This window comes from Ranitomeya imitator, chromosome 4, assembly GCF_032444005.1.
Source record: "Ranitomeya imitator isolate aRanImi1 chromosome 4, aRanImi1.pri, whole genome shotgun sequence".
Taxonomy (NCBI): Eukaryota; Metazoa; Chordata; class Amphibia; order Anura; family Dendrobatidae; genus Ranitomeya; species Ranitomeya imitator.
In genome coordinates, this window is record NC_091285.1 from 27,549,651 (window position 1) to 27,573,876 (window position 24,226).

The 24,226-nt window shown below is 41.5% G+C and overlaps 1 protein-coding gene across 3 annotated transcripts in view; it reads right to left on the minus strand.

Annotated features, from left to right (window-relative positions):
- Positions 1-24,226, minus strand: part of CCND2 (cyclin D2) — a 691,175-nt gene that overhangs the window by 36,995 nt on the left and 629,954 nt on the right. For 2 of the 3 annotated variants that reach the window (XM_069763433.1, XM_069763434.1), the window contains 2 exons: positions 9,051-9,266; positions 1,401-1,560 (listed from right to left, as the gene is read on the minus strand). In XM_069763433.1, coding sequence (XP_069619534.1) covers positions 1,401-1,560; positions 9,051-9,221 — 331 coding nt within the window. In that variant the 5' untranslated portion in view covers positions 9,222-9,266. Of the gene's footprint in view, positions 1-1,400; positions 1,561-9,050; positions 9,267-11,515; positions 12,082-24,226 lie in introns of those variants that run through there. The other variant, XM_069763432.1, reaches the window with a different exon arrangement.

The window sequence follows — 24,226 nt, forward strand, 5'->3', positions numbered from 1 at the left end:
CTGATTATCGTGCTCTATAAACACAACTCTTTTTCAATGGGTGGTGTCTCCTCATCAGCATTCTGCCAGCACTATAGGTGCTGAAACTTCCTTTGCATCATGTAGTTCTCCTTTCATTATACAAGGTCAGCTGAAAGCACACCTCTCTTAGGTTTGTATGCAGTTTGTAAGACAGGAGAGCAGGAGCAGAGAGACAACGATCCACCCCACTTCCCGTAGAGTTAACCCCACCCCACTTCCTGCAGAATCAGCCCCACCCCCCTTCCTGCACACTTGGCAACGCTTCCACTTTCTGCAGATTCAGCTCCGCCCCTTCCAGCAGATTTAGCTCCACCCCCACTTCCTGCAGAATCAAACCCGACCCACTTTTCAGTCAGCGTCACCCCCACTTCTTGCAAAGCAGGCCCCACCCTCACTTCCTGCAGCGAAAGCCCAGCCCCCACTTCCCGCAAATTCGGCCTCGCCCCCACTTCACGCAAAGTTAGCTCCGCCCCCACTTCACGCAAAGTCAGCTCCGCCCCCACTTCACGCAAAGTCAGCTCCGCCCCCACTTCACTCAAAGTCAGCACCGCCCCCACTTCACGCAAAGTCAGCTCCGCCCCCACTTCACGCAAAGTCAGCTCTGCCCCCACTTCACGCAAAGTCAGCTCCGCCCCCACTTCACGCAAAGTCAGCTCCGCCCCCACTTCACGCAAAGTCAGCTCCGCCCCCACTTCACGCAAAGTCAGCTCCGCCCCCACTTCACGCAAAGTCAGCTCCGCCCCCACTTCACGCAAAGTCAGCACTGCCCCCACTTCACGCAAAGTCAGCTCTGCCCCCACTTCACGCAAAGTCAGCTCCGCCCCCACTTCACGCAAAGTCAGCACCGCCCCCACTTCACGCAAAGTCAGCACCGCCCCCACTTCACGCAAAGTCAGCACCGCCCCCACTTCACGCAAAGTCAGCACCGCCCCCACTTCCTATTCATCTCAGTGTCTTGGTTGCAGGGGGATGAGTGACATGTGACAGACAGTGGACAACAAGCTAGACAAAAGGGAAACACCTAGTGACAGACTTTGGAGTGATTTTTTTCAAGGATAAGACCACATACCGTAATTTATAAATTAAGTTACTTGCAGATTATCGATTTATCACATTATCCATCCAATGAGATCAAGTAGACGGAACTTACGGGTACAATTCAAAAATCACAAATAAATTGCTCAATATTCTATTATTCTTTCTGATCAACTTTTCATCATACAGATCTACTTTGCTGAATCTGGGACGCTCTTTTAAAAATAAAAGAAATATTCTAGAAAATTTGAAAAGATATATATATATATATATATATATATATATATATATATATATATATATATATATATATATATATATATATTTGAGAAATCCTCTCTTACCTGTGGCACAGAGTGCAATAAATGTCTGTGCATGCTTCCGGACAATTAGCAGTTTATCTTTAGGTAATGGCAGCTTTCTTAATATATGGTCGATGAAGTCGTGTGGTGTGACAGCAGCCAGGTTCCACTTCAATTTTCCTAGCACCACCAGCTCCCACTCCTGGAAACCAATAAAAAAATAATCACCAATAAAAAAAAAATAATCAGAAACTGACTTTTTTTTCAATGTATAATCTGAGAACAAGGCCACATTTCCCTCTTGATATAACACTGAACGTGCGGTGACTACTCTAGGATGGGTTCCAGCAGGTGACCGCTACACGTGACCCCTTTATAACCTGCTCACACAGATGGTGTGCATCCATGTGAGCCAAAAATTGAAGAAGCCGCGGCATTAAGGCTCGGGCTCCATGGAGACACCAGTTGCATGTTGCAACACACATCTATAGGACATGAAGACCATAGGTTCTTGCATATGGCCCACCATAGAATGTTTGGCTCTATCAGACATCTAGACATTCGATGTTGACCATGCCTCAGAGGACATGAGCATGAGACCCACACCTGTGCCCTAAAATGTCTTATGCATGGATCACAACTAGACATCCTATTCCGGTCCAGCAGCCACATTGGTAGTCCTTAGCCGCCACACCAGAGCCCTGCAAAGCTCATACTACTTGACCGCATCCTAGATCTTGTGACGTCATTACGGTGAAAGAACGCGTACCATCACAGCGATGGACCTACTCATCAGAAGAGGTGCTGCAGGTAGTAGGTTCATAGGGCTATGGTTTGGCTGCCGCCTGCCGGACCAGGGTCCTGTGAATCTTTTTTCACAAGTCTACATAGGATTTATCAGAAATGTTGATGCAGCGAGTATCGAAACTCGGACTAGTCATAAGAATGGAGGTCTAGGTGTTCATCTGCAGAAAGAAGAGCTGGCATTTTAGTCTAGGTGAGTAACATACATGGGACCACCACGGTTTCCCAAAAAGTGTTCTGTTAGAATAGAGCGAAGGCCGCACACGTGCTTTACTGTTCCATTTACCGTTTATAGCAGAGTCCAACAACTCTGCAATCTCCAGCAATTCTATAAGGAGCAGTGGTGGAGCACATGGGTGGCCATTGCTCTATATATACCTCAGAGCCAATTTATTGGGGTCCTGTGTATAAATAACTTGGCAAGTTGGGATAATCCCGTTGAGGCCCTCATGTGCACCTCTACTGTCAACAATGCAGATGTGCAGCTTTATCCCTTATAGTCTATGGCAGGGATCCCCAACCTATCTTACCTTGAGAGCCACATTAAGCTTTGAGAGAAGGCTGTAAGCAACATCTAGAGCCCTCCCTCGACATTCAGCTCCTGCATCCCCCACTTGACGGAGACCTGGAGCCCACATTATGAGTATGGTGACAGCCAAAACATCGCCACAGAAATCACACTTAATAATAATTCCCACCTCACCCTCATTTGGTATTCTTGCATCAAGCATTCCCACCATGCTATTGCTTCCAGATCAAGCACCCCCTCTATCTGGAAGTATCATCTTATGTCCAACTTAGCATTTACCCCAAGGCCAGTATATGCGCATCCTGATCTGCTCTTCTGTGAGGGCTACTTATAAAAGTAGACCTGCTCTTTGCAGCTGTTTGGTAGACCTGGTGCTAATGCATTAAGCTGGCAAACAGCCACGAACCACACATCATGGGCCTGTGAACCTTAGGTTGGGGATCCCTATCCGCGAACCACACATCATGGGCCCGCGAGCCTTAGGTTGGGAATCACTAGCCGCCAACCACACATCATGGATCAGAGAGCCTTAGGTTGGGGATCCCTATCCGCGAACCACACATCATGGGCCTGTGAACCTTAGGTTTGGGATCCCTATCCGCGAACCACACATCATGGGCCCGCGAGCCTTAGGTTGGGAATCACTAGCCGCCAACCACACATCATGAATCCGAGAGCCTTAGGTTGGGGATCCCTATCCACGAACCACACATCATGGGCCCGCGAGTCTTAGGTTGGGAATCACTAGCCGCCAACCACACATCATGGATCCGAGAGCCTTAGGTTGGGGATCCCTATCCACGAACCACACATCATGGGCCCATGAGCCTTAGGTTGGGGTTCCCTATCCACGAACCACACATCATGGGCCCACGAGCCTTAGGTTGGTGTTCCCTATCCACGAACCACACATCATGGGCCCACGAGCCTTAGGTTGGGAATCACTAGCTGCGAACCACACATCATGGGCCCACAAGCCTTAGGTTGGGGTTCCCTATCCACGAACCACACATCATGGGCCCACAAGCCTTAGGTTGGGGTTCCCTATCCACGAACCACACATCATGGGCCCACGAGCCTTAGGTTGGGAATCACTAGCCGCGAACCACACATCATGGGCCCGCAAGCCTTAAGTTGGGAATCACTAGCCGCGAACCACACATCATGGGCCCACAAGCCTTAGGTTGGGAATCACTAGCCGCGAACCACACATCATGGGCCCATGAGCCTTAGGTTGGGGTTCCCTATCCACGAACCACACATCATGGGCCCACGAGCCTTAGGTTGGGAATCACTAGCCGCGAACCACACATCATGGGCCCGCAAGCCTTAGGTTGGGAATCACTAGCCGCGAACCACACATCATGGTCCCACAAGCCTTAGGTTGGGGTTCCCTATCCACGAACCACACATCATGGGCCCACAAGCCTTAGGTTAGGATCCCTATCCATGAACCACACATCATGGGCCCACGACCCTTAGGTTGGGAATCACTAGCCGCGAACCACACATCATGGTCCCACAAGCCTTAGGTTGGGGTTCCCTATCCACGAACCACACATCATGGGCCCGCAAGCCTTAGGTTAGGATCCCTATCCATGAACCACACATCATGGGCCCATGAGCCTTAGGTTGGGAATCACTAGCTGCGAACCACACATCATGGGCCCGCAAGCCTTAGGTTGGGAATCACTAGCCGCGAACCACACATCATGTCCCCGCGAGTCTTAGGGCTCATCTCCACTTGTGTGAGAAAAAAATGGTCCGATTTACGGACCGAAAAAACGGATGTAACGTGTGCGATTGTCATGCGAGTGTAATGTGATTTTTTAATCGCATCATCCGTTTTTACATCCGTATGCAATCCGTTTTTTTTCTCTGCAACTATTTTTATACAGTCATTTACAGGACTATTTACAGTGTTCTGTGCCACAGAATGGTAAGGTATCCGTAAAAAACGGATGGAATACGGATGGTCCGTATTCCATGCGTTTTTTTTCTCGCACCCATTGACTTGCATTGGCGAGTCTCGTCCGAGAATCTCAGCAATACGCAGCATGCTGCGATTTTTTTCTCAGCCGACACAGATTTTTCTCAGTCCGATTTCGGCTGGGAAAAAAAAAAAATCGCAAATGGAGTGTCACCTATTGATTAACATTGGTCCGAGTGCAATCCGATTTTTTATCGGATTGCACTCGTCCGTTTTCCTCACAAGTGGAGATGAGCCCTTAGGTTAGGGATCCTTGGGCTATGGGAATCACAGAAAGGACGAGAGCGTGTACACTTGTTAGAGTTCAGACTTTTTAATTGCAGAGTTTTTTTTATTGCATAGGCTGCATTAACACTGGGATTTTTGACATTTATGGGCAATTTCAAGGATTAGCGCCACTCAAGTGAGTCAATCTCCAAAGGACTAGTCTGTTGGCTCTTCTATGAGCGAGAAGAACTGCCATGCCACTTATAATTCTTTTTCTCCAGTTTGGGTACATTTTATTAATTATTTGGGTAGGACTTGCTAACCATCTACTTATTGTTCATGGAGGAGAGAAGGATCAGGCCTGTTCAACTTCAATGTGCCTGATCTCACTGAGAATACTTGCATGCTGGGCCAAGCTGAGCGTCCAGAGCTGTTGTCTGGCCGGGAGAGAGAGCTTTCAACCAATAGCGATATGAGCCATCTTAAAGGGATATTCTCAAGTTTTAAAGTTATCTGCTATCCAGAGAACCGGGGTTCGGCTGAATTGAGCAGAAGTCATTCATGTGCATTGTAATGGGAGTGCCAAATACCACCCGAGTGCGGCGATCCTCTATCTGCGGCGGCCTCATTAACGATGAAAGGAGCATGATGGACCATGCCTCTATTCACACAGGGCTTCTAGTTCTCGAGTCCTTCTGTTGGACCCATGGATAGGAGATACAGTGGGGCAAAAAAGTATTTAGTCAGTCAGCAATAGTGCAAGTTCCATCACTTAAAAAGATGAAAAGCGTCTGTAATTTACATCATAGGTAGACCTCAACTATGGGAGACAAACTGAGAAAAAAAAATCCAGAAAATCACATTGTCTGTTTTTTTAACAATTTATTTGCATATTATGGTGGAAAATAAGTATTTGGTCAGAAACAAAATTTCATCTCAATACTTTGTAATATATCCTTTGTTGGCAATGACAGAGGTCAAACGTTTTCTGTAAGTCTTCACAAGGTTGCCACACACTGTTGTTGGTATGTTGGCCCATTCCTCCATGCAGATCTCCTCTAGAGCAGTGATGTTTTTGGCTTTCCGCTTGGCAACACGGACTTTCAACTCCCTCCAAAGGTTTTCTATAGGGTTGAGATCTGGAGACTGGCTAGGCCACTCCAGGACCTTGAAATGCTTCTTACGAAGCCACTCCTTCGTTGCCCTGGCGGTGTGCTTTGGATCATTGTCATGTTGAAAGACCCAGCCACGTTTCATCTTCAATGCCCTTGCTGATGGAAGGAGGTTTGCACTCAAAATCTCACGATACATGGCCCCATTCATTCTTTCATGTACCCGGATCAGTCGTCCTGGCCCCTTTGCAGAGAAACAGCCCCAAAGCATGATGTTTCCACCACCATGCTTTACAGTAGGTATGGTGTTTGATGGATGCAACTCAGTATTCTTTTTCCTCCAAACACGACAAGTTGTGTTTCTACCAAACAGTTCCAGTTTGGTTTCATCAGACCATAGGACATTCTCCCAAAACTCCTCTGGATCATCCAAATGCTCTCTAGCAAACTACAGACGGGCCCGGACATGTACTGGCTTAAGCAGTGGGACACGTCTGGCACTGAGTCCATGGTGGCGTAGTGTGTTACTTATGGTAGGCCTTGTTACATTGGTCCCAGCTCTCTGCAGTTCATTCACTAGGTCCCCCCGCGTGGTTCTGGGATTTTTGCTCACCGTTCTTGTGATCATTCTGACCCCACGGGGTGGGATTTTGCGTGGAGCCCCAGATCGAGGGAGATTATCAGTGGTCTTGTATGTCTTCCATTTTCTAATTATTGCTCGCACTGTTGATTTCTTCACTCCAAGCTGGTTGGCTATTGCAGATTCAGTCTTCCCAGCCTGGTGCAGGGCTACAATTTTGTTTCTGGTGTCCTTTGACAGCTCTTTGGTCTTCACCATAGTGGAGTTTGGAGTCAGACTGTTTGAGGGTGTGCACAGGTGTCTTTTTATACTGATAACAAGTTTAAACAGGTGCCATTACTACAGGTAATGAGTGGAGGAAAGAGGAGACTCTTAAAGAAGAAGTTACAGGTCTGTGAGAGACAGAAATCTTGATTGTTTGTTTCTGACCAAATACTTATTTTCCACCATAATATGCAAATAAAATGTTAAAAAAACAGACAATGTGATTTTCTGGATTTTTTTTTTCTCAGTTTGTCTCCCATAGTTGAGGTCTACCTGTGATGTAAATTACAGACGCCTCTCATCTTTTTAAGTGGTGGAACTTGCACTATTGCTGACTGACTAAATACTTTTTTGCCCCACTGTACCTATAAAACCTGAGAATATCCCTTTAAGGCCAATTTATACTCCCATAACTACCATTACTCTTGATTTTCATGGTACTTGAAGCACAAAAAAGGACATTTCTTAGTGCCCATCTGCTCCATTTTAAGCCTTTGGCCCTGAAGATGACAATAGCCAAGCTCAGCAACACTCTTCAATCCTTCAGGATCATAGCAAATTTAAAAAAAAAAAAAAAACACTAAAATTGCTATCCAACTGATCATCATGGGCTACAATGACACAAAGGGCAACATACAAAGAATTAGAGCAAAAAAGCCACCCATAGTAATCAGATTCCAGCTCATTTTTTTTCATCTCTGTCCAGAAAAGAAAAACAAACATTTGATTGAACGTTGGAAAAAGTTGTTGTTGTTTTTTTTTTGTTTTTGTTTTTTAAACCCACAGTCATTATTTTGCAACCCCAAAAATCATCTGTACTCTATTTTGGTACATCCATTTGTACATCTAGAGACAAGAATGGCACCAAGTAGCCCCGTTTTCCTAGTCTAATAGTCTAATACAACCTCTTTAAAGTTCCCACCCCCTTGATTGCCATTTTGATTGGACATATGGAAAGGATCCCTATATAGAGTCTTTGCAGGGGTCCCATAGCAGTCCCTATGGGCTGTGCCTATAGTACACACACCAATTATACATACATAGCATATAATATAACCATAGAGATATTTGAATGTTGCACAAGATTATATATATATATATATATATATATATATATATATCACTATATAATATATATCTATATATTATATAGTGACATTATATATATATATATATATATATATAGATATATATATCTATATATATAGATATATATATATATATATAGATACACATATATCTATATATAGAGATATAGCTATATATATATATATATATATATATATATATATTTATTATACACAAATTAAAATTAATGAATATATTAATTAAGAATAAAAAAATAAGTGCATATATTATTAATTTTATGTTTCATATAAAAAAACATAAAAAATATATATTTAATTTTAATATTTTTAAATATATTTTTAGATTAATACAATGGATTACATTTAAATTGTTATACCTATACCGTAATTGTATTAATTATTTGAATTTTATATATTAAAAATAAAATTAAATTAAAAAAAATCTATTATATAATTTTACTATTAATTATTTAAATACACACACAAAGTGAGGATCCTATAGCATTTACTTCACTTGAATTAAAAGAAACACTCAAGAAAACGTATTTAAAAAAAAAAACAACCTCTGTAAGATATCTAAAACCCTAGTAAAAGCCTACTCAGACAAAAATTGTAATCTTTTTTGACTAGTTGCTCGTTACCAAAATACATGAGGTCATAATCAACCTTTGATGAAAAAAAAAAAAAGCCAGAATAAAAACTTTCAACCACTAGGTGGCACTAAATACCACAAAAGGAAAGAAGCCATATGTATATAAAAATAAAACGCACTACAAAAAAAGCCCTATGTTTAAGTGCCTACATTTAAACAAAATAAATAAATGACCAAAAAAATATATAAATATATATATTACAGCATTTAAAGATGTGCATAACACTACATTAACTATAGGGATTGTTCTGTATATGTAAAATAAAAACAAAAAAAAACAATATATATATATTGTATATACATACATACACAGAGGTAAATAATTGATTTGTCTTACAATGCGATAAAAAAAATAGTAAGAATTATTAATAAATAATAAATATAAACAGCAGTTGAAATACAGATACCTTGCCCATGGAAGATACAAAAGGCTGTAAATATTTAGTTTAGGAAACAGGCTGCTTACCAGCAGCTCTTGGGGTTTGATTGAATTGTCAGTGTATATGCAAAGTTTCTCTGCAGTTAATGGAATAGTCTCTTTGAGTTTGGATGCTAAGAACATGCAGACAGCCCCCAGGAGTTGAAGATGGCATTTTCTGGTGGGAATAACAGCTAAAAACCTGTCCAGATAGTTCATTGCCAATGGGAATACTTCCTCCTCACACTTCTGCTCTTCACAGACCTGTAGAATAAAATGGGGTAAGGGAAGGAAAAAAAGAAGGGAAGAAGAAAATAAGATAAAGGAGGGCATAGGAAGAAATATGGAAGGAAAGGGGGTTAAAAAAAGAGAACAGGAAAGCAAGATAAAAAGGAAGGCATAGGAAGAAAGATGGAAAGAAAGGGGTTAAAAAAGAGAACAAGAAAGCAAGATAAAAAGGAAGGCATAGGAAGAAAGATGGAAGGAAAGGGGTTAAAAAAGGGTTAAGGGTACAATTTATTGCAAATAGTAGGCACAGATGAGAGTAAAAATAAAAGATAAAAATAAAAAGAAAGCAAAGAAACAAATAACAATGATCAGTATTAGAAAAAATAGTAAAAAATTGAAAAAATAGATCAAATTAATTGAAAAATATTACATAAAAATGAATATGAACAAAGTTAATATATTAAAGGAAATGAGCAAGCAAGATGGGGCGCATAGCAAATTTTTTTTTTTAACATAAAATGGAATTATTAAAAAGGAGCAATGGAGAGGGGATAATTATATAAAGAGCAGAAATAGGAGAACATTTATTAATATCAGAGGAAATTTGGGTTTAAAGGGAAAGTCCAGAAAGAAATGGAGGAAAGATGGAAGGGAGAGGAGAGGGAGGGGATAGGGTTAAATATTGCACTATATAATTGCATTTAATTGTATAATTTGTTATTAAAAATCACTGGACAGCGATGATGAAGTCTGAAGGCTGGAGCTCCACATCCCCCTGCTCCCCTGACCATGAGGCAGAGAGAGGAGCCATAGATTCAGGTCACACTCCACCCCAGACATTGGAACGAATTCTGATTTCGTCATTTTTTCAAAAAATATTTAAAAATACTTAAAAAATCCACAGACGCCCGCTTTTTGCGGGGGCACCAAGTTCAGACCCTCCTGCATCTTTCCCGACAATTGTGGGGAGCAATGGACGACGTTTAGGGGTTCAAAACCATCGATGAAAGGGGTGCAGGAGGTCCCAAGACCGAGGAGAGCATGGCTGCTGGAGGAGAGAGGAGGGGGGGCTGGGATCCTTCTGGGGCTGATAATGAAGGCTGGAGGAGCTGGGAATAAATGTGGGGACATGGGAGTGTAGGGGGGCACACAGGGCAATGATGGGGGTCACCCCCGAAATAATAATCCGATTCCAGAACAATATTAGGAACCAAACTGGTAGCTGCAACCTCCTCCTTATGCAGCATGCATCACCACCATTTGCAAAAACTAATGCACCCCCACATTTGTTTTTTACAGTGTTAACTTTATTTGCACCCCACTTTGTTTGCCCATTAACCTTCAAATATCACAATGCGACATTTATGCATTTTCCAGACATTTATGCACGTCCCTTTCTTTATACAGTACAGTCAACATATACATGCGTATACACTCAGTATTGCACCCCAATATTTGCACAGCAACCCCCCAAAAAGGCTAAATCATATTTAGAACATATTTAGAATGCATGAGTGCCACATGCATAGAAGTGGGAAGAGAGGTGCAATTAACGCTGGTTTCTTAAAAAAAAGGGGGTACAGGGGACCCCATGCAACTCTTCAGCTCTAGATCAGCCCCTAAGTGTACCCCTGCAATTTAGGGGAGAGGCATCAATAATGCATTGCAACATGGAAGCACAATCTCTTTTCTTTGCCCAGACAAGACCCCCCAGGCTAAAGGGGTGACCACCAAAGAACAGAGGGAAGCGATCTCCCACTTTATCACCACCAGGGACTGGGGAAGGGGGGGAGGGAGAGGCTGCAAGGTCTAGTTCAACAAACATGGCAGCAAAGTACATGCAGCCTGTGTGCATACGTGGGCACCAGCAGACCCCCCAAACCATTTGCCTCCAAAACTAGGGGTACCAGCAGCGCAAAAGCTTACAGTAACTCTGCAGCAACAAGTGGCAATGGAAGTGTAAATATTTACATTACAGTGATACATTCTAAATGCACAATGCAATGGATACAGTATTGGTAGAGATCATATATATATATATATATATATATATATATATATATATATATATATATATATATATATATATATATATATATACACCAGCTGTGACTGTATACATTACTGCCCAGCTATACACACAGCACATGAGAGCAGAGCATGTGAGGATCTCCAGCAGATCCCTATAGGACTGTCATGACTGCTTTAGAAGATCTCCCTGATCTGCACCCCTCTTAGGGGTGTAACATAGATTTCCAAAGTTTGCTTTTGTTGACTCCACCAACCTCCAGCATCCAGGTGGCCACCATCTTCCTCATGAAGGGCTGGATGTCCTTCTGGACACACTTGAAGTAGGAGCATTGGGGCAGATACCTCTCCTCCACCGTTAGAAGGTTCTGCAGGACCCGATCGTCAAAGAGCAGCGTGGGGTCAGTCTGAGCCCTGCGGACAGGATCCACCTCTGAGCACAGCAGCTCCATGTGTTGCAACGTCTCAATGTTGTAGATCCAGTGGGTGCACAGAGCGAGGAGCTCGGGGGTCCCGGCAGTGCACAGGGGTCTGTCTGTGTTCCCAGGCTCCCAGCTTGCTGCACAGTGACGCAGCTTGCACTAGGGCTGGCCCAGGCACTTGGTGTTATTATGTAGAACAGCAGCTGGCCAGACTTTTTAAGTTCTTTTTTTTTTTTTTTTCCTCCTCTCCCCACTCCTATAGCAAGCAAGAAAGCAAAGCAGGAGGCCCTAGTTCAGGGCACACATGACAGCTCTTCTCCCATGGACCCTCCCCTTCTGGTTTAGGAAAATCTAGGTAATTAAGTCACTGGAGGTGTTATCAAGTGCATGCAACAAAAGAGAAAACTTCTTGTGAGAGGAGCTTATAAAGCCTCAGCAGAGGAAGGGGGTGTAGCTGGAGGAGGAGAGGCAGCTGCTGGCTGCACAGCAGAGGCTGCACACTCCCCACTATGCAGATGCATGCTCTGCTCATGTGTCACAAGTGATGGCTGCACCTATGGCAGCTACAGTATGGAGAGATTGCTAGATATGGAGGTGCTGTATACAGACTGGCCGTAGAAACTGCCTTTCTCTGGGACCTTGACTGCAGGTAGGGGGCAGTATTTGTTTGCAAGCCCAAATCCCCATTATAGCAAATCCCTATTACAGAGGGGTGTCTGGGAATAAACAATCAAGTCCCCCTTCTGCATCACAAACATATGTATGCAATGTTATGTGTGTGTGTATGTGTATATATATATATATGTGTGTGTGTATATATATATATATATATATGTATGTGTGTATATATGTATGTGTGTGCATAGTATATGTATATATATATATATGTGTGTGTGTGTGTGTATATATATAAATGTGTGTGTGTATATATATATATAAATGTGTGTGTGTGTATATATATATATATATATACACACACACACTAGATGGTGGCCCGATTCTAATGCATCAGGTATTCTAGAATATGTATGTAGTTTATTTATGAAGATTTCCACATAGTATATTGCACAGCCACGTAGTATCCACATAGTATATAGCACAGCCCACGTAGTATATAGCTCAGCCCACGTAGTAAATAACACAGCCTATGCAGTGTATAGCACAGCCCACGTAGTATATAACACAGCCCACGTAGTATATTGCACAGCCACACAGTATATAGCACAGCCCACACAGTAAATAACAGCCCACATAGCATATAGCACAGCCCACGTAGTATATAGCACAGCCAACGTATATAGCACCGCCCACGCAGTATATAACACAGCCCACATAGTATATACCACAGCCACGTAGTATATAGCTCAGCCCACGTAGTATATAACACAGCCTATGCAGTATATAGCACAGCCCACGTAGTATATAACACAGCCCACGTAGTATATAACACAGCCCATGTAGCATATTGCACAGCCACACAGTATATAGCACAGCCATGTAGTATATTGCACAGCCACGCAGTATATAGCACAGTCCACATAGTATATACCACAGCCTACACAGTATATAACACAGCCCACATAGTATATAGCACAGCTAACATAGTATATAGCACCGCCCACGCAGTATATAAACACAGCCCACATAGTATATAGCACAGCCACGTAGTATATAGCTCAGCCCACGTAGTATATAGCACAGCCCACGCAGTATATAACAGCCCACGTAGTATATAACACAGCCCACGTAGTATATTGCACAGCCACGCAGTATATAGCACAGCCATGTAGTATATTGCACAGCCACGCAGTATATAACACAGCCCACGTAGTATATAACAGCCCACGTAGTATATAACACAGCGATGTAGTATATAACACAGCCCACGCAGTATGTAACAGCCCACATAGCATATAACACAGCCCACGCAGTATATAGCACAGCCCACACAGTATATAACACAGCCCACGTAGTATATAGCAAAGTGGGCACCATATCCCTGTTTAAAAAAGAATTAAAATAAATAGTTATATACTCACGTTCCGGCGGCCCCCGGATCCAGTCCAGGCCTTTAGCGATGCTCCTCGCGACGCTCCGTTCCCAGTAATGCCTTGCAGCAATAACCCGTGATGATGTAGTGGTCTCGCGAGACCGCTACGTTATCTCCGGTCATAGCCGCAATGCAGTCTTGGGACCGGGGCGTCGCGAGGAGCGGGACAGGCTGTCACGGACGCCGAGAATATAAAGATTTTGTTTTATTATTATTTTTAACATATGTTTTTACTATTGATGCTGCATAGGCAGCATCAATAGTAAAAAGCTGGTCACACAGAGTTAATGGCAAACGGACTGCGTTACACCGCGTTATGCCACGGTGTAACGCAGTCCGTTTAATGGACTGCTAAAACCCTATGTCGCCGCTGACTGGAGGGGCGTATGGAGGGGCCGATTCGCGACCGGACTCTGCCTGTCGCTGATTGGTCGCGGCCAGCGATACGGGATTTCCGCGACAGACAAACAGACGGAAGTGGACCTTAGACAATTATATAGTAGGATATGTGTGTGTGTGTGTATATATATGTGTGTGTATACGGTATATATCTGTGTGTGTGTGTGTATATATGTGTGTGCGTATATATATCTATAATATAACGCTGGGAGCGTCACTCTGTCCGAAGCCTCTATAGACTGCGCAAGCGCCGGCGCAGTCTGGGCCTCACAGAGCGACGCTCCCGGGAGATCGCGGTATGCGTAAGCACTGAACGCATACCGCGATCTCCACCGGAGAGTCAGGGACCGCCAGGAGGGAGGGTAAGTATACTCACCTTTCCCGGTTCCAGCGCTGCTTGCGGCTCCGTCTCCCGGCTCCTCTGCTCCCGGCTCCGGAGGGCGCGGACTGCGCAGGCGCCGATTCCTGCTGCCGGGATCGGCGCCTGCGCAGTCCGCGCTTTCCGGCGCCATTTTCTTGAAGACACACTCCGGCTCCACTGCAGGTGTGTCTTCAAGAAAATGGCGCCGGAAAGCGCGGACTGCGCAGGCGCCGATTCCTGCTGCCGGAATCGGCGCCTGCGCAGTCCCCGCTTTCCGGCGCCATTTTCTTGAAGACATACCTGCAGTGGAGCCGGACGATAGGTGAGTATGGTATTTTTTTTTTTTTTTATATGGCAGCAGCATTCGGGGGCATACACACTGGAGCGGGGGGCATATAATACAATGGTGGCGCAGGATGGGAGCAGCACATGACAGAACGGACGCAGGATGGCAGCAGCACATGACAGAACGGGCGCAGGATGGCCGCAGCACATGACAGAACGGGCGCAGGATGGCCGCAGCACATGACAGAACGGGCGCAGGATGGCAGCAGCACATGACAGAACGGGCGCAGGATGGCCGCAGCACATGACAGAACGGGCGCAGGTTGGCCGCAGCACATGACAGAACGGGCGCAGGATGGCAGCAGCACATGACAGAACGGGCTCAGGATGGCCGCAGCACATGACAGAACGGCCGCAGGATGGCCGCAGCACATGACAGAACGGGCGCAGGATGGCCGCAGCACATGACAGAACGGGCGCAGGATGGCCGCAGCACAAGACAGAACGGGCGCAGGATGGCCGCAGCACATGACAGAACGGGCGCAGGATGGCCGCAGCACATGACAGAACGGGCGCAGGATGGCAGCAGCACATGACAGAACGGGCGCAGGATGGCCGCAGCACATGACAGAACGGGCGCAGGATGGCCGCAGCACATGACAGAACGGGCGCAGGATGGCAGCAGCACATGACAGAACGGGCGCAGGATGGCAGCAGCACATGACAGAACGGGCTCAGGATGGCCGCAGCACATGACAGGATGGCCGCAGCACATGACAGAACGGGCGCAGGATGGCCGCAGCACAAGACAGAACGGGCGCAGGATGGCCGCAGCACATGACAGAACGGGCGCAGGATGGCAGCAGCACATGACAGAACGGGCGCAGGATGGCAGCAGCACATGACAGAACGGGCGCAGGATGGCCGCAGCACATGACAGAACGGGCGCAGGATGGCAGCAGCACATGACAGAACGGGCGCAGGATGGCAGCAGCACATGTCAGAACGGGCGCAGGATGGCCGCAGCACATGACAGAACGGGCGCAGGATGGCAGCAGCAAATGACAGAACGGGGACGCAGGATGGGAGCAGCAAATGACAGAACGGGCGCAGGATGGGAGCAGCAAATGACAGGATGGGAGCAGCAAATGACAGGATGGGAGCAGCAAATGACAGGATGGGAGCAGCAAATGACAGGATGGGAGCAGCAAATGACAGAATGGAGGCGCAGGATGGGAGCAGCACGACAGAACGGGGGCGCAGGATGGGAGCAGCACATGACAGAACGGGGGCGCAGGATGGGAGCAGCACATGACAAGATGGGGGCGCAGGATGGAGCAGCACATACCAGGATGGAGACCATATACCAATATAAATGCTCGCCACCCGGGCGTAGAACGGGTTCAATAGCTAGTATATATATATGTGTGTGTGCGTGTGTGTGTGATGAAAGCAGGTTCACACCGAGCACATGTGACAGATGTGACAGAGTCTGGAGACGCCGTGGAGAGCGATCTGCTGTCTGCAACATCCTTCAGCATGACCGGCTTGCAGTGGGTCAGTAATGGTGTGGGGGGGCATTTCTTTGGAGGGCCGCACAGCCCTCCATGTGCTCGCCAATGGTAGCCTGACTGCCATTAGGTACCGAGATGAGATCCTCAGACCCCTTGTGAGACCATATGCTGGTGCGGTTGGACCTGGGTTCCTCCTAATGCAAGACAATGCCACACCTCATGTGTCAGTGTGTCCTGCAAGATGAAGGCATTGAAACTATGGACTGGCCCGCCCGTTCCCCAGACCTGAATCTGATTGAACACATCTGGGACATCATGTCTCGTACCATCCACCAATTGCACCACAGACTGTCCAGGAGTTGGCGGATGCTTTAGTCCAGGTCTGGGAGGAGATCCCTCAGGAGATCATCCGCCGCCTCATCAGGAGCATGCCCAGGCATTGTAGGGAGATCATACAGGCACGTGGAGGCCACACACAATATTCAGCATCTTTTCCTTGTCATGAGGCATTTCCACTGAAGTTGGATCAGTCTGTAATTTGATTTTCCACTTTGATTTTGAGTATTATTCCAAATCCAGACCTCCGTGGGATATTCATTCTGATTTACATTGATAATTGTTATGTTTTATTGTTCTGAACACATTTCACTATGCAATGAATAAAAATTTGCAACTGGAATATTTCATTCAGAGATATCTAGGATGTGGGATTTTAGTGTTCCCTTTATTTTTTTGAGCAGTGTGTGTATATATGTGTGTGTGTGTGTGTGTGTGTGTGTGTGTGTGTGTATATATATGTGTGTATATACAGTAGGGGAAATAACTATTTGATCCCTTGCTCGTTTTGTAAGTCTGCCCACTGACAGACATGAACAGTCTATAATTTTAAGGGTAGGTTAATTTTAACATTGAGAGATAGAATATCAAAAATAAAATCCAGAAAATCACATTGTATAAATTATATAAATGTATTTGCATTTTGCAGTGAGAAATAAGTATTTGTTCCCTCTGGCAAACAAGACTTAATACTTGGTGGCAAAACCCTTGTTGGCAAGCACAGCAGTCAGATGTTTTTTGCAGTTGATGATGAGGTCTGCGCACGTCAGGAGGAATTTTGGTCCACTCCTCTTTGCAGATCATCTTTTGGCAACTCGGAGGTTCATCTCCCGCCATAAGTTTTCTACGGGATTAAGGTCTGGAGACTGGTTAGGCCACTCCATGACCTTAATGTGCTTCTTTTTTGAGCCACTCCTTTGTTGCCTTAGCTGTATGTTTTGGGTCATTGTCTTGCTGGAAGACCCAGCCACGACCCATTTTTAATGTCCTGGTGGAGGGAAGGAGGTTGTCACTCAGGATTTTATGGTACATGGCTCCATCCATTCTCCCACTGATGAGGTGAAGTAGTCCTGTGCCCTTAGCAGAGAAACACCCCCAGAATATAATGTTTCCACCTCCATGCTTGACAGTGGGGATGGTGTTCTTTGGGTCATAGGCAGCATTTCTCTTCTTCCATACACGGCGAGTTGAGTTAATGCCAAAGAGCTGAATTTTTGTCGCATTAGACCACAGCACCTTCTCCCAATCACAGAATCATCCAGGTGTTCATTGGCAAACTTCAGATGGGCCTGCACATGTGCCTTCTTGAACAGGGGGACCTTGTGGGCACTGCAGAATTTTAAACCTTTACGGCATAATGTGTTAGCAATGGTTTTCTTGGTGGCTGTGGTCCCAGCTGCCTTGAGATCATTAACAAGTTCCCCCATGTAGTTTTATGCTGATCTCTCACCTTCCTCATGATCAAGGATACCCCACAAGGTGAGATTTTGCATGGTGCCCCAGATCCATGTCGATTGACAGTCATTTTTGTATTTCTTCCATTTTCTTACTATGGCACCAACAGTTGTCTCCTTCTCACCCAGCGTCTTACTTACGGTTTTGTAGCCCATTCCAGCTTTGTGCAGGTCTACGATCTTGTCCCTGACATCCTTATAAAGCTCTTTGGTTTTGCCCATGTTGTAGAGGTTAGAATCTGACAGAGTGTGGACAGGAGTCTTTTATAAAGGTGACTATGTAAGACAGCTGTCTTTAATGCAGGTAACTCTTAATGGTTGGTAGGGGATCAAATACTTACTTCTCACTGAAAAATGCAAATACATTTATATAATGTATACAATGTGATTTTTTTTGGATTTTATTTTTTATATTCTATCTCTCAATGTTAAAATTAACCTACCCTTAAAATTATAGACTGTTCACGTCTTTGTCAGTGGGTAAACTTACAAAATCAGCAAACATATATATGTATGCGTGTTGTTTATAATGGGTGTGTGTATATATATATATATATATATATATATATATATATATATATATATATATATATACCGTAGTGTGTTTGTACATGCATATATATGATGTGTGTGTGTCTATATATTCATGTGTGTGTTTATATTTGTCAAATCTGTGGCAGATGTTACCTGTCTCTTATTTGCAGAAACAGCGCCACTCTTCGGCACAGGCGGCGTCTGGTATTGCAGTATTCAATGAATCTAATCTAGCATCACTGGATACTGTACAAGCCCTCAAAGATCTGATCCTGCCAACACTCTTTATTTTTTGGCCTTTTTTTGTGTTTTTAAATAACTTACCAGAGAAGGATTACGTTCTAATATGCAATTTTATATTGGAATTTATAAGGAAAAAACGCTTTAATTACAAAAAATAATAATAAAGCAATTGAATAATTTTGGCCACTGAAGATATAAAGAGTAATAGCAAAACTGTAAACATGGTAATATAAGGATCCCCCCTTTCTTACATTCGGATCTGTGAATATATTGTACATTTATCCATATGGTTGCGGTTTTATATTTTTATATTGGAGATATATATATATATATATATATATATATATATATATATAATTTTATTCAATTTTTAACCCTTTTACCCCCCAATATAGTCCATGTCTGTTGCTGCTAGTGATAATTCCTAGAATATTTGGCAGTGACAGCGGCCACTATCTCATATTACAGCAAATGTTCAGACTGATTTTTTCGCTAGTTTTTTGTCTTCCTTTACGCTTTCTACGTGTCAATATAAAAAACACTCCAAAGGTAAATTTAAAACATTTCGACCCCCTCTAAAAATAAAAAAAGCGATATTTTTTTTCCTGGGGGAGGGGGAGAGGGGAGAAACTGACCATACAACATCAATATTTTTATATTTTTTTTAATATATTTTTTATCATATTCTTTTAAAGGGCCATGCACTGCAGGATATCCACATCGATCGGAATGGTTTTCATTGCGAAGAATCACCCTAGTTGTTGAATTTGCCGCTTTTCGATCAGTTTTACACATTTACAGCATTGGCTGAATTGTGGGGACCTTTCTATTGGTTTCTGGGAAAGTTGGGTGAATTTGAACGTGGCCATTATTTCAAGTGTCTACATATAAATATTTAAAGGGGATTTCCAACTATAGAAAAACATGCCCGCATTTTTCTAAAAAAACAGCGCCACCACTGTCTACAGGAAGTGACTGATATTGCAGGTTAGAAAATGAATGGTGAAAAGCTGCAATACCCCAAAAAATCCTATAGTAAGAGGTGTCACTTTTTACACAAGGCGGCAGCCATGTTTGTTTTCAATCCTAGACAACTGCTTTTAACTAGACAGATATTTTATTCAGGAACCCAGGAGAGCTTGGTATTAATCCTTGTCAACTATATATATATTACCCGGCTTTCACAGGAATTTTTTTTTTTAATAAAAAGCCGACTTTAAGTTCTTAAAGGGACATGCACTTAATAGAAAAATAATAAAAATGCATGAAAGTATAGTCCAAACGTGACACACTGACTTATCAGTACATATTTGTACAGGGGGTGTGTAAATTTTGTTAGGTCTCAACATGTTTACGGGAAGTTGAACCCGCACATTTGGTATATTGGCACATTTCCAAAGAGTGATCCCCCCCCCCCACCAGTTGTAAAAAAAAAAAAAAAATTGCAAAAATAGTCAAGGTCCAATGTCACTTTCTGCTTCCTATCCTGCTCAGAGCTCTATAACGTGAAAATATCACTTTAAGTGTGAGAAAGAGTTTAGCTTGCAGTTTACTCCACTCCCCCCGGCCGTATTTGCATAGCCAATAGTTGTAGTGTGCTCGCTACTGCGCGATGATTGTTACTGGGCAGATTTTTTCTTTTTTTTTTTTTTTTTTTTGGGAGAAAGCTTTCTCTCTATATCAGTAACTAAGAAGGCGGACAAAAAAAAAAACTTGCTGACTATCAATTGGGCAACACATTAGTTGATCTCTTCACAGGTTAAAAGGAAAGAAAGCAAAAAAAAAAATCAAGGATTATGGCAAGGGAATCTGATGCCAGTGAACTGACAGCTCCAAAGTCGCATGAGATTTTTTTTGCATTAAAAAAATAAATAAATAAATCATGTGATCCAATCCACTTTATGAAACTTTTTATGTATTTATTATTATTATTATTTTTATGTCATTTTTACTTATTTGCATTTTTTTTTCTATATTTTATATTAAGAAACTTAAAAATAATAACAACTACATTTTTAATACCATTTTTACTTTTTTTTTAAACTTTTTTTGGGGGGTATTTTATATCAAACCAGAAACTTATAATAATAATCATAAATAAAAAAAAAATATATTTTTAGTCTTTTTTTTAACGCATTTTTTTTAGCATTTTATATTAAACAAGAAAACTTAGTTTTATCAGTACCAACTGACTTCCCAAAGTCCTAAACCCATTCCCACAGACAGAACTAGTCGATGTGTTAACCCTTCCATAGCTGGCAGGCGAGACCTGTTTATATAATTTATTCTTTTTTTTTACGCATTTTTTTCAGTATTTTATATTAAACAAGAAACTTCAAAATAATAATAAATAAATTAAATACATTTTTTTTTCTTCCATTTTTATTTATTCTTTTTTTTGCATTTTTTGGTATTTTATATCCAACCAGAAACTTTAACAGTGTATTATTTAATTTATTTATTATTATTTTTTGTCATTTTTGCTTATTGCGTTTTTTATATCCAAACCCGAAGCTTTAACGATGGATTATTGGATTTATTTATTATTTAATAATCTTAATAATAATCTTTATTTTTATATAGCGCTAACATATTACAGGTTGCCCACATTATCGTTTTTGTCATGTATACTTTTTTGCATTTTATTCGGTATTTTATATCCAACCCGAAGCTTTAACAATCTATTATTTCATTTATTTATTATTATTCTGATGTCATATTTACTTTATTAAATTTGTTTCGGCGTTCTATATCCAACCCAAAGCCTTAACGATGTATTATTTTATTTATTTTTTTATGTCATATTTATTTACTTGCATTTTTTTTCAGTATTTTATATCCAACCTGAACTTTTAAAAATTCATTATTTAATTTATTTATTATTATTTTTAGCTTTTTTTTTTTGCATTTTTGGGGGCATCTTATATTAAACAAGGGACTTTTAAAAAGTTAATCCTCAACCCCATGCCCACAGACAGAACTGGTCGATATTTTAACCCTTCCATAGTTGGCCAGCGAGACCTGTTTCCCATCATTAAGAAGACAGGACCTACTTCACGCCCCACCCACCCTTTTTTTTCTCCCCATTTATGAAGAAATGCAATGAACTTAGACCTACTCAAGCAGCATGCTCCTTTTACTAAAATGCTCTCAAGTTCCCAATTCATTTCCTCATTCCTATTGCCTCACTGATCCCCTATACAAGGAGTAGGCTGTTTAACACTTCAGGGCAGAAACACCATTGTACTGGCTAACATCTTAAGTGTACAGGATATTTATATTATATATTGATTTTTATTTTTTTTTTGAATTTTTTTGCACTTTACCAGATAAATATATAAATATTTTAATATATATATAAAAATGATTAAAAAAATAATAATAATAATTCAATTAAAAAAATAGCTATTTATGCCTTCTTTTTTTACCCTTCTTTTCTTTCCAATCGACACAATGAGTCAAGGGGTTGTATCCTTGAAGTGGCGGCCCATCGGCAAGGAGCTAAACGGTCATAGACAGAGCAACAAGTGGCTTATAAATGATATATAAGACCCCCATGGGCGAATGATTAATAGGAACGTAGGCAGCAGATGTGTTATTAGTATAGTCCAACGCTTCATCACCCAGATGTTGGATACAAAAAATAAAAATATATATATATAATATAATTTATTTTATTTTTTTATTTATATATATATATATATATATATATATATATAAATATATACATATTTATATATATATATATATATATATGTATATATATATATATATATTTATATATATATATACATATACACACATATTTATATATATATATATAAATATATATATATATATATATATATATATATATATATATATATATATATATATATATATATATATATATTCTCTATAGGATTAATTAATTCTGCCCTGATCCTAAAATATACCAAAAGAGCCAACTGAATTTATTTATCCTTTTTTTTTTTTTTTTTACTTTTTAGTTATGCGTTATATACTATTCATTTTTACCCTGAAAAAAAATAAATAAATAAATAAAAATAAATAAATAAATTGAGGAGCTTCCTCCCTTTTTACTGAGGGTGTCATTAAAGGGACTACTGCTTTCTGGGTGGCAAAAGAATCTGATCTCTTCATGGATATCCAGAAACCCAACTAATGAGAAGATGTCCAGTGACCCTGAATAATAGGCAGATCCCACATTATCTAAAAGGCAGGAGTTGAATAAACACACCTACCTTCCTTTATCTCAGCCTTCCCCCCCCCCATCTTCACTTTCCCAAAAGGCCTTAATTCTAATTTACATTTTCGGCAGCTCAATAAGGACCTTTTTTTTGTTGTGTTTTTTTGAAGAGATGCCTTTGAAGTCTGAAACTAACTAACTAGCAAATTCTATTGTATTATTGTCAGATCTTCACCAGAAGGGTTGAATTCTAAAGACATCCAATCTGGCCCTTTAAAAAAAAAAAAAAAAAAAAATAGAGATAAAATAAATAACAATTAAAAAGAAAAAAAAAAGTATAAAAATGTATAAATGTTCCAAATCCTAAATTTTAATATTTATTTATCAATACTTCTTAAATTAGGTTTTAAGTTAATTCTTTTTTTTTTTAATTAAAAAAGTGGTACTTAATTTTTATAGCTTGTTCACCTTTGGGGGGAAAAAAGAGAGAAAAAAAACAACAAAAAAACATAAAAAACAAACATAAAGAGACTGGCACTTTAATGAGGTCTGTTTGAAGGAGATTCAGCCCTGTTAAAAGCAGACTGCTGGTAAGTTTATTTCCTTCCTTTAATCGCAAACTTTCACTTTGTGCAACTTCCCCCCACAAGGTTTAACTCCTTCCGCGCCACAGCGCTTAACTCCTTCCGCGCCACAGCGCTATCATCTCACCACTGCCATCAACAATGCTGCTTTTAAAACATTTTTTTTAGATTCCTTTCTGAACTGACATGAAAAACCTGGTTCTACCTACCTCCCAACTCCACTTCCTGCCCTGTGGTGACATTTTTTTTCTTTTATGTGTTTTTTTTTTTTTTGTTTTTTTTTAGTATATTTTTTGGGTGGGTTTGTTTTTCATATTCAAAATGTACTTTTATCAAAATCATCAAACTGAAAAGTTGCAAAGAATACGTAATGGAAAACCCTTAGTTTTGGTTTGATTTTATCACGTTAACATGTGCAAAAAAAAAAAAAATCCGAGCCAATAAAATATGGAGATCATGATTGAAAACGGTTTTATTTTTTTTTTTTTAATCTTTCTAGTAAGATCTTAGCTATTTGATTCGGGTAGTTAAACTTTTAATTATTCCGTTTAAAACTAAAGTTTTAGGATCGAGTTTACTAACACTTCTGATTTGTTC